At 48.6% G+C, this 11,446-nt stretch overlaps 1 protein-coding gene across 1 annotated transcript in view; it reads right to left on the bottom strand.

Annotated features, from left to right (window-relative positions):
* The window catches only part of LOC119309819 (meiosis-specific protein PAIR2-like), a 20,005-nt gene extending 12,520 nt beyond the window's left edge, over positions 1-7,485 (bottom strand). Inside the window, exon 1 of the mRNA XM_037585732.1 lies at positions 7,219-7,485. Coding sequence (XP_037441629.1) covers positions 7,219-7,485 — 267 coding nt within the window. The remainder of the gene's footprint in view (positions 1-7,218) is intronic.
* Between the last annotated feature and the right edge of the window lie 3,961 nt (positions 7,486-11,446).

Here is an 11,446-nt window from a genome sequence, read left to right as displayed (position 1 = left end):
GAGCGCCGGGGCGCCGGTTAGCACGACACGAAGCGCACGCGGCGGCGCAACCACGAGATGGGGGCGGGGGACGGGGGCGGGGGCGCGGGAGAACTCACCATTTTGCCGCCCTGGTGGTGGGCGTGTGTTGTGTGTGCGCGTGGGAGGGTGGGAGGGGTGGGGAGAGAGAGAGGGTGGTGACTGGTGACGTGAGGGCTTTGGTATGGGAGGGGTACTTGTAGAGGAGGACGGGGCAGTGGCTCCAGCCCCGAGGCGTGGACAAGAAGGCACGGGAGGGGTTCGCCTTTTCACTTGTGACAGCTGGAAAAGTCTCGCTCTAGTTGAGTTGTGGAGCGGTTTGAATTTTCGATGTTAAAGAGCGAGCATTCGACTGAGTTCTACTGGGAGTAGTATTTTGCACTATCTTTTTTTAGGGATATTTTATGCCTGTCCAAAATGGACATGAGTTATTTGAACTAAAACCACAATAATACGAGTAGTTATGAAACGGTGTTGTATTTAGTTTGGGCATCGATAGGCGTTGGCCGAACGGCCCAAATTTCAGTCAGTCGGCACACGCACGTTGGATCAAGACGCCATGTGTCATTAGATTTCCTCGTCTCATCAACCTGAATCTCTCATCTGTACGTATGCAAATAGAAAGAAAAAGAACGCACAGCTCGCCGGTCCAACGCGCCGCCCGTGCTTGCCGGACACCGATGTCCGCCGACGCTCGTCCTCAAACGCGCGGCGCATCAATTCTAGTACTCCCTCCGTTCGAAAATACTTGCGGGGGGATGGACCGGACGGAGGGAGTATAAGCTAAAGTGAAACGTCAAGCCTTTGTCCTGATAAATGATGTAGTTTTGTTATATATCTAAAATATAGGAAGTTTACCATAGTCTCCCTAGCTGGAATGGTCGATGTTTGGCATGGTTTTATTACGAAACAGCTAACAATATGCTAGATCCAGCAGTGCTTTATTCTTTTTTTTTTGCGGAAACAGCAGTGCTTTATTCACTTAAGTAATTTTTAGGGAAAACAGAAGGCTAAAATCTCCTGCAGATTTACTAGAAGCAAAATATTTACAAGGATATCATGTATGGGATTTACAGGGGCAATCTAGTTGTTTGTACTATTTATTTATGCGGCCCTATGCAGAACCAGGTGCATTAGCTCTTTAAAGGCTCTTCTGCATGTGATAATTCTGGCTCTTTAAAGGCGAAGACCATGGAAGCTTTTACTGCACTTGTGACCCACTTCTGTGCGGGTGAAGATAGCTGGTGGCTCGTAGAAGCAACAATTCCAGCGACCCCGACACTTCTGAGGCCAGGGGCACTGGCGGAGCGTAGTGTAGATGAAACTGGGCTACGACCCCCCCTTTCCGAAGTGAAATTATTTTTTACTAGGTATGCTTGCGATCTGGCCCAGCCCATCAGGAGATATGGTCCACTGTCCACAGGACGTAGCCCATTTGCAGCACCGCTCGACAGCACAGATCGAGACACCAACACCTCGTTGTGAGTCAACGAGTCGTTCCCCAAATCCCCAATCCCCACTCTGCTGCCTCCCTGCCTCCGCGTCCGGCGTCGCCGCGTCGGCGACCTAATTCCTCGACGACGGCGGTCGGCGGCGGCAACTGACGACGGCAGTGGGCGGCGGCAACTGACGACGGCAGTCGGCGGCGTTCCCCTTCTCAGTCGGCTGCTCAAGCGGCCGCACCCGCGAGCGGCGCGCCCAGCGGCCACACGCCCACACCCAGTTCGCCTACGTCCACAGCGGCTCCTCCTCCTCTGCTCGTCTAGTTCACAGCATCTACTCGTCCGCTTCTTGCTATCGCTAGGTACAGTGACTGATTTAGGGCTTCTATTGATTAATTGGATGCAAATCAACTGCTGCTACTCACTGCTTCTGTTAATTCCGACGAGTTGAGATGTTGTGGTAATTTTGATGTCTACCCAATTGATTATTTGATTGAAAATTTGATGCTGTATAAATATTTGTTTAGGTAGCAATGGTGAAACAACAGAAGATGCAGTCTTTTTTTAAAAGAAGAGGGGATGAGGGAATAGTTAAATCTCCATTAGCTCCAGATGCTCTAGCATTGGTGCCATATATGGATGGAAGACATGCTGAAGATGCACAAGAAGGTCAAATGGAAGATGACAATGTGCGGGAAAATCAGATGCAAGATGATGATGTGCCGGATGTAGAACAAAGAGCAAACGAACATGTCACTTTTCGAGGCATTGAGTTGTTGGAGCGAGATCCTGCACTACGTCCACAAATTTGGCAGTACCCCCAAACCAAAGAGATGAAGTACGAAGAGCTTACTTGAGGCTGGGTCCCAATCAACCTAAACGAAAGAAATATAAAGCTATTGGAAAACCAGGACACAGAAGACGTTTTCGGTACAGTTATTTTCGTGATTTTCCATCATGGTTGGAGTATTCATTGACCTCTCATTGTGCATATTGTCTGTATTGCTTTCTCTTTAGCAAAAATAGAAAGAAAAGAGGTGGGTTTGATGTCTTCACAACACAAGGTTTTAATAATTGGAAGAAAGTTCATGATGGACAGAAATGTGCACTTTTAGTTCACATGGGATCAAGTCCTTGTTCACAACATAACAATGTAGTGAGAGATGGCCATGCTTTATTGGATCAGTCAAACCATTTGGCAAATATCTTTGAGGTGAAGACCATGGGGGATAAAGAAAAGGATCGTTTAAGGCTGAGAACTACGATTGCGGTTGTAAAGTGGCTCACATTTCAGTCTTGTGCTTTAAGAGGCCATGATGAGAGGCCGGAATCAAGAAACAGAGGTAACTTTCTTGAGATGTTGAAGCTTCTTGCAGACTTCTGCCCTGATGTTCAAGCTGTAGTTCTTAGGAATGCTCCACAAGTTTGCAAATACACATCACACGAAATTCAAAATGAGATCTTGAGCATTTATGCTATGAAAGTCAGGGAGCATATTCGAGCAGAAATTGGGGACTCAAAGTACTCTATTCTTGTGGATGAGACATGTGATGTGTCCAGAAGAGAGCAAATGGCACTAGTTTTCAGATTTGTTGATAAAGATGGTTATTCACAAGAAAGATTCTTTCATCTCATACATGTAGCCAACACAAAAGCACTGACACTAAAGATGGAGTTGTGTAAAGTATTATCCAAGCATGGATTTGATGTACAAAATCTTCGAGGCCAGGGGTATGATGGGGCAAGCAACATGAGGGGAGAGTTGAATGGATTGCAAGCTCTATTCATTAAAGATTGCCCCTATGCATATTATGTTCATTGCTATGCTCATCGGTTGCAACTCTCCCTTGTTGGTGCAGCAAGAGATGTGGTTCCAGTCACCCAATTTTTTCAGAAACTTCACTTTGTTATAAACACAGTTGACTCCTCTTCAAAGCGACATGATGAGTTGCATGACGCCCAGGTGGTTGAGGTTGCATGCTTGCTTGCTATCGATCAGATTGAAACAGGCAAAGGAGCCAATCAAATACGCTCATTGAAGCGACCAGGAGAGACTAGATGGGGTTCCCACTTAGGTTCGATTTCTAGTCTTATGCATATGTTCAATCCAGTGAGAGTTGTTCTAGAAAATCTAGCCGCAGATTCATCAGCTGGAGCAAACCGGGCTGATGGTGATACTTCTTTCACTTACCTGACCTCTTTTGAGTTCGTATTTATCCTATGCATGATGAAAGAAATATTGGAAACTAGCGAAGATCTTGGGAAGGCTTTACAGAAGAAAGCCCAAGACATAGTAAATGCAGTTCGTCTAGTGCATTCCACAAAAGTACTTCTGGAAGAGATGAGATCAGATGAAGGATGGGAGTTGTTCATTGGAAATGTTGTTGAGTTCTGTGTGGAGCATGATATAGATATTCCAGACATGGAAGAACTATACATTCTGCGTGGTGGGCGTGCTCGTCGTCAACCTGATCACTTTACTAGAGAAAGGTATCTACGAGTGGAGATATTTCGGGCAACAATTGACAACCAACTAAATGAATTGAATCTTAGGTTCAATGAGAAAGTGATGGATCTCTTATCCATTAGTGTTACATTGATACCAAGAAATGGATTTACATCATTCAATGCTAAGGAAATATGTTCAATGGTGGAGAAATATTATCCTGCTGATTTTACACAACAAGAGAGATATGGGTTGGAGAGTCAGCTCAACCATTTTGCTGCGGATGCTAAAAACAGTGGAGACTTGAAGAAGCCCATCACCATAACTTCTTTATGTTGATGCCTTGTTGAGACAAGACGAGATAGAATTTACAATTTGCTTGATAGGTTGCTTCGATTGCTTGTTACTCTCCCGGTTTCCATTGCAAGTGCTGAGCGTGCTTTCTCGAGCTTGAAGATTATCAAGTCAAGGCTATGTAATACAATGGAAGATGATTTTCTTGCAGACAGTCTGTTGCTACAAATTGAACGAGAAATTGCATCAAAAATTCCTTGTGAAGATATAATTGCTGATTTCAAAAGTAGGAAGAATAGAAGATCGTATCTTTGTTGGCAGTAGTACTAGTTGGTTGGCAGCACTACTGGTTGGCAGTAGCACTAGTTGGTTCTGTTTATTTGTCTTTTGGTCATTTGGTGTCACTACTGTTTGGTGTGGTATGTTCTTTTGGAGCACCAAAATTTACCTATCAACAATGCTCAGGTATGTCCGTATGTGTGAACCTGCTGTATTTGTGTGTACAATATATATATATATATATATATATATATATATATATATATATATATATGTATATATATATATATGGTCCTCTAATTGTCCTTGCATATGTTCTACAACTTAGTGGGTTTTTATGCATATGGTGTGTTCTTATGTGAAATCGGCCCCCTCTTGAGATTCGGTCACGCTCCGCCACTGGCCAGGGGTGGCAATGGCAAGCCACGGCACAACAAAAATAAACGCCGGAACAATAACGAAACAGAGGATACGACAGTAAATGCCAGATTCAGTGGCCCTAGACCTGGTCAGCGGAAGAAACCATTCAAAGGTAACAAGGACGACCCATCCAATCTGGAGAAAATACTAGAGACCTTGGCAGATACATGGCACCCCTGACAAGCCTGCCAACCACAACAACATAAATTGTTGGGTTTTCAAACAGGCCGGTAAATTAAATGTCGAACATAAGGGGAAAGGACCTCAAAGTGAGGATGACGATGAGCCTCGCCCGCCGAACACTGGGGGACAGAAATAGTTTCCCCCCAAAGTGAAAACTGTGAACATGATCTATGTCACACACATCCTCAAGAAGGATCGCATTAAGGGACGTCTACGCCGTAGAGCCTGTCGCCCCAAAATTCAACCCATGGTCGGCTTGTCCGATGACCTTTGATCGCAGGGATCACCCAACCAGTATCCATGATGGAGGTTCGGCGGCCCTAGTACTCGATCCTATCATCGACAGATACCATCTCACTAGAATCCTTATGGAAGGCGACATCAGCCTCAACCTGATCTATCAAGATACTTCCGCAAGATGGGTATCGACCCGTCAAGAATCAAGCCTAGTAACACTACCTTTAAAGGAGTGATACCCGACGTGGAGGCCCGCTGCATAGGCTCCTTAGCACTGGAAGTAGTATTCGGCTCTCCAGACAACTTCCGAAGTGAAGAATTGATCTACGACATCATCCCTTTTTGGAGTGATTATCATGCGCTGCTCAGACGAACTGCTTTTGCCCACTTTAATGTAGTCCCGCACTATGCTTATTTGAAGCTCAAAATGCCTGGACCGCGCGGCGTCATGAAAGCAAATTGAAATATGGAGCGCTCCCTCCGTATTGAGGAGCACACCGCGGCCCTAGCAGCCGAGGTACAGGGCGTCCTCATCAAGCCGAACAGCTCATCGGTCATCAAGACCCATGACATCGCTAAGCGAGTCCGATCCGCATTACAGTGCGGTAGCTCGGTGGGTCCGGAGCTTGAATAGCAGTTTAGCCTCCACCGACCGCCCCATAAGGTCGCGGCATACGCACCGCGCGTACATAACTACGCACTTAAAAATACCTTGGGCAACGTCGAAGGCACACTGTAGAAAAGGTCCATAGTATGGCTCGACCCTATTCGAACCTTAAATATTTTTCCCATTGCAGGTTCGTTAAAAAACCAACCTACTCTACGGTTGTACGGGGGCTGCTCTCTAGGTCCCTCTTTCTTGCAAACGACCATCAACTCCTCCTCCCCACCAAGGAGAAACGGCGCAGACGTGCGGCAGGGCACCAATGGGATCTTCAAACCACAACTCTTAGGCCTTGTGAAAACCTTTCCCTTGTGCAAACTTTTGGCATGTAAAATGACCTCGATATTTATGGCATTCTCTGTAATAACACGTATCGACGTATTGATCAAGGCATGAAGGAATCAGTTGATCACCTGGTACTCATTTATTTTATATTACTGTCATCTGTATTCCCTCCCTGCCTCAGACTACCACATGTGCTTTAGTCCGGTCTTAACACCGGGGGCTGTATTCGGCCCTGCACATTTTAAGTCCGAACACCTATAGGGAGCTCTTCAGCGTCCCGGATAGTGCATTATATGCATCGGCTCCGAATCATGTCGTTGGTCCATAGTTGGGTTGCCCTACCACCTTATGTTTCGCCCGTTTGACTAAGGTAGTAAAGGGAGAACTACTGCGATTGTATTTCTGGTTCGTCCGGTCAAGTACCTCAGTAGAGAAAGCCGAAAACTAACTTTCATGGTAATCGAGAGCTGGTCGGCGATCCGGCGACTTAGTATTATACTACAAATCATTAGCGATTCACCCCGTGTTATACGAGGGGCTGGTCTTCGTCCAGCCGCGTGGAAAAGGCACCGCAGTCCGGATAACTGCACACGCACCAGGGGCTAGTACTTAGCTCCATATTTAAAACTCCTATGGCTAAGTGAAAGTCATAAAGCCGCATAGTCCGATTACCTGGTTCACCTTGCGGACACCTCCTTTGTGGACCAAGACGTTGGATAAAGCATGGTCACGCGTTATGTCGAACACCCCTGTAGTATCTACATGGGGACTGAAGCCGACGACTGAAAACTTTCAGAAATGTACCAATAAACGACCGCACAGGAGGAAAAATCGCTTAAAACAAAAGTCGCAAGCATAGATATCTCACAGCATGGGTTCACAACATAGTTTGTACAACCCGAATACATTTAATCAAATATCACGTCCTTAGAGCATTGGCCCTCTACTACCCGGGCTCCTTCTAGGACGTCGTCGAAGTACCTCTCCGGCTTCCGATGATCTTTGCCTTCGGGCGGACCTGTGGTTGCAACTTCGGTGGCCTTCATCTTCGCCCATTGCATCTTGACGCAGGCAAAGGCCATTTGGGCACCTTCTATGCAGGCCGAGCGCTTCACAGCATCAATCCGCGGCCGCATGTCGACCAGCCGCTTCACCAAACCGAAGTAGCTGCTAGGAATCAGCTCGGCCGACCAGAGTTGGACTATTAAGTCCTTCATGGCCAGGCCTGCCACCCTATGCAGCTCCATCAGCTGCTTCAGTTGGTCGTTCAGAAGCGTCGAGTGTTCCGGCGCGAGATACTGCGACCAGAACAGCTTCTCGGTCGAGTTCCCCTCCTGGGCTCGGAAGTACTGTGCCGCATCGACGGCACTCTTCAAAAGATCCACAAACGCGCTTGGAGAACTCCACACTCGTGTGAGCAAAGCTTACCTCTGACCTCCAAAGATACTTTGTAAAAGAAAGGCCTTACTAGCCGCTATCTGCCTCGCCTGCTGGATCTCTTTGCGAGCGCTCCAGGACTCGTTTCGCGCCTCTTTGGCATCACGGAGAGCCTTGGCAAGCTCGGAAGACTGGGCCGAAGTCTTCTGCTCCAGTGTCTCGCATTTGCTGATGGCATCCTTCAGCTCCTGCTCGACTTCGGTCACCCGAGCTTCATGTTGGCGGCGGGCAACTCATTCGGCCTCTAGTTCAGCAACCGCTTTATCAGCGGCTGCCTTATTTGCCTCTGCTTCCTTCTTGGCTTGGGCAAGGGCGCCTTTGAGGGTCTCGACCTCGGCTGCGCCCCCTATGATCATAATCAAAGAAATCTATGAGTTAGCCTCTCAATATGCATATCACTTCTGATATGAAAATGAATTCCTTCTTAAACATTATATGCATACCTTGCGCTTAATCGAACCGCTTGTTGATGTGGTCGAGCTCCTCATCGGCCACTTGAAGCTTCCGATTGAGTTCGAAAACTTCTGCGACATGGGCGGTAGCTGCCAACATGGAGGCCTAATACAATGCTAGCACAGTATGTTACTATCCCGATCACTATGTGGATCCTCTGTCCGGTTTTTTCTAAACCGGACAGAGCCTCATGGGCTACTGGCTATATACAGGTTTATTCTTTTATATGAAAAGCTTTAGAACATTATGTCGCATACCTCAAAGCCTGTCGGTAGGCTGCAAAAGGCTTCATTTAGTCCGTTTTTAGTGGATTGAACCTTCTCCATAACCGCACCCATCAGGTTGCGGTGTTCCTCCACAATGGAAGCACCTTGCAGTGCTTCCTCCAGAGCATGAGGCACCTCCGGATTAATGGAGGCTGCCGATGGAGTTGCTTCTCCTCCTTCCTCTTTTGAAGGAGGTTTCTTTATCTAATCCCGGAGCCACGTTGGTCTCTGGAATGGTGTTCGGCGGGGGCCCGGATTGTTGGGGCTCCCCACGGTTGGTTGTCATGGGGGTCGCCTCCCGCAGGTCTTCGGCGACCGAGGTATTAACCTCAGGCGCCTTCTCGATAGCCTCGTTCGCCCCCCTTGGCCAAGAGAGGTCCTTCGGGACGACACTTTGATGTCCTCCAGGGCGATAGGCTAGGGGGCGCGCGGCGGTGTTTCACTCTCTGCCATGTCAGGCGGTAGAGAGTTCCCCTCCGATAATGGAGTTTGCGGGAGCTCACGGGGAGGACTGAAAAGCAAATAACAAGATAACTTATGTGATGGAAGCAGGGAGACCGAAGATAAACACTAGATTTCTGAATAACTTACGATTCGGCCACGGGCTTCACCTTGGGAGGTCTCTTGGGGACTAGTTCGGACCCTGAGTCTGAACTGTCTGAGAGGATCACCTTCCCTCTCTTGGGTGCCTCCCCCTTAGGTCCTCGGAGGCCGCCCTCTTCTTCTTCCTCCCCTTACGAGGGGAGTCGCTTTCCACCTCCTCCTCCTCCTCCTCCTCTTCTTCCTCGTCTCCCTCATGGGAAGAGAGGGCTTTGGTCTCTCCGGACACTGTGTCCGAAGGACCCTTGTGGCGAGGGCCGCCCTTGGCCTCCTTGCATTTCTTCTTCTTGGCCTTCTTCTCCGGCGCCTGATAGGGCGCCGGGACCAGCATCTCCATTAGCTGGGGTGTGGCTGGGTCCTCAGGCAGCGATACCAGACACTTGATCCACTCCGCCTTTGCCATCCAGCCCTGCACGGAAGGTAGGCAATATATTATATACAAATTATTGGCTGAATAGGTCTTCAAAAAAATATGCTTACCATCGAGGCCGGGTTCTCGATGTCGAGTCCGATGCCTTCGGTCTTCATCGGCCAACTTTTCTGGGCCTTGAAGAGTTGCTTCCATATATCTTCGTGTGTGGTGCCGAAGAAGCGCTTCAAGGTCTGTGGCTCCTCCGGATTGAACTTCCACATAGGAGGGCCCCGGAGTTGGCAGGGAAGGATGCGGCGGAAGAGCATCACCTGAATCACATTTTGTGAGTCTGGTGTTCACACCCAACATATTGGAGATGCGTTTCTGCAGCATCTGCACCTCTGGTTGGGACCCCCAGTCAAGGCCCTTGGCGGTCCATGAGGTGAGCCTCGTGGGGGGTCCAGATCTGAAATCAGGCATGGCCGCCCAGTTGGTGTCGCGGGGTTTGGTGATGTAGAACCACTCCTACTGCCACACCTTGACAGTCTCTACAAATGCCCCTTTGGGCCATACGGCGTTGGGGAGCTTGCTTACCATAGCCCCGCCGCCCTCGGCATGTTGTCCGTCGACCACCTTTGGCTTCAGATTGAAGATCTCGAGCCACAGGCTGAAGTGTGGGGGGATGCGGAGAAGAGCCTCACACATGACGATGAACGCCGATATGTGGAGGAAGGAATTAGGGACTAGATCATGAAAATCTAGCCCGTAGTAGAACATCAGGCCAAAGGCAAAGGGGTGGAGGGGAAACCCTAGCCCCCAGAGGAAATGGGGGATGAACACGACCCTCTCGCCAGGCTCCAGAGTAGGGATAACCTGGTCTTTGTCAGGGAGCCTATGTGCGATATCCGCAGACAGATAGCCCATGCTCCAGAGATCCTTGATGTCCTCGGTGATGGAGTAGGCCTCCCACTTGCCCTTGGAGCCGGATCCGGCCATTGCTGGGGAAGGTGGCAGTGGTGGGAAAGGTTGAAGTTGTGGGCGCTAGCGCTTGGAGGTTGGAAGACAGGAGCTAGAAGAAGGCATGGGGAAAAAGGAGGGATCTTTATCCTCTTATAGACGGTGAAAATACCAAACGTCCCCCTCTCAAGCCATAAAACTCGCCTATTCCCAACAAGATCGTGCGTAAGGCGCAGTTGGGTTACCAAAATCACATTGATGAGAATCCCGTAATGGGCGGGCACGATCTCTGTTTTGACGGGACGTGCCAATGAGGGCTAGGCCTCGAAACGCGAAACGGGAGGCGTGAAAAATGGTTCGAAATATTAAAGTCAAGTGTGACGCTTCGCCGCAAAAGTTGTCAGTAAAAGACATTGTTCCTATTTTGACATCTTGCCTTCATGGCTAAGGGTTGTATTGATTGTGCAGAACCGGATACAGTTCTTTCACGCAGGACTTTCACGCAGGAAGTTAACTTAAAGTATTCAAGAGAAGGAACCCGCCTTGCAATGCCAAAGATATATAGTCCGCGTGTCGAACACATCGTCATCGAAGACTGGTTCAGGGGCTACTGAGGGAGTCCTGGATTAGGGGGTCCTTGAGTGTCCGGTCTATTCGATATGGGCCAAACTGATAGGCCGTGAAGATAAAGCAGAAGACTATTCCCCGTGTCCAGGTAGGACTCCTATATGCATGGATGGCAAGTTTGGTGTCCGGATGTAATATTTCCTTCTTCTGTAAACCGACTCTGTACAACCCTAGGACCCTCCGGTGTGTGTATATAAGTCAGAGGGTTTAGTCCGTAGAGGCTATCAGAATAATCATAGGCTAGACGGCTAGGGTTTAGCCATGACAATCTCGAGGTAGATCAACTTTGTAACCCCTATACACATCGAATATAATCAAGCAGGACGTAGGGTTTTACCTCCTTTAAGAGGGCCCGAACCTGGGAAACATTGTGTCCCTCGCGTCCCCTGTTACCATCGATCCTCAGACACACACCTTGGGACCCCCTACCTGAGATCTGCCGGTTTTGACACCGACACTTAGCGATCTACAAGGGTATGTAGATGC

This window comes from Triticum dicoccoides, chromosome 5B, assembly GCF_002162155.2.
Source record: "Triticum dicoccoides isolate Atlit2015 ecotype Zavitan chromosome 5B, WEW_v2.0, whole genome shotgun sequence".
In the NCBI taxonomy this organism is placed as follows: Eukaryota; Viridiplantae; Streptophyta; class Magnoliopsida; order Poales; family Poaceae; genus Triticum; species Triticum dicoccoides.
The sequence above is the reverse complement of the archived record's forward strand: the minus strand, read 5'-3'. Positions and strand labels throughout refer to the sequence as shown.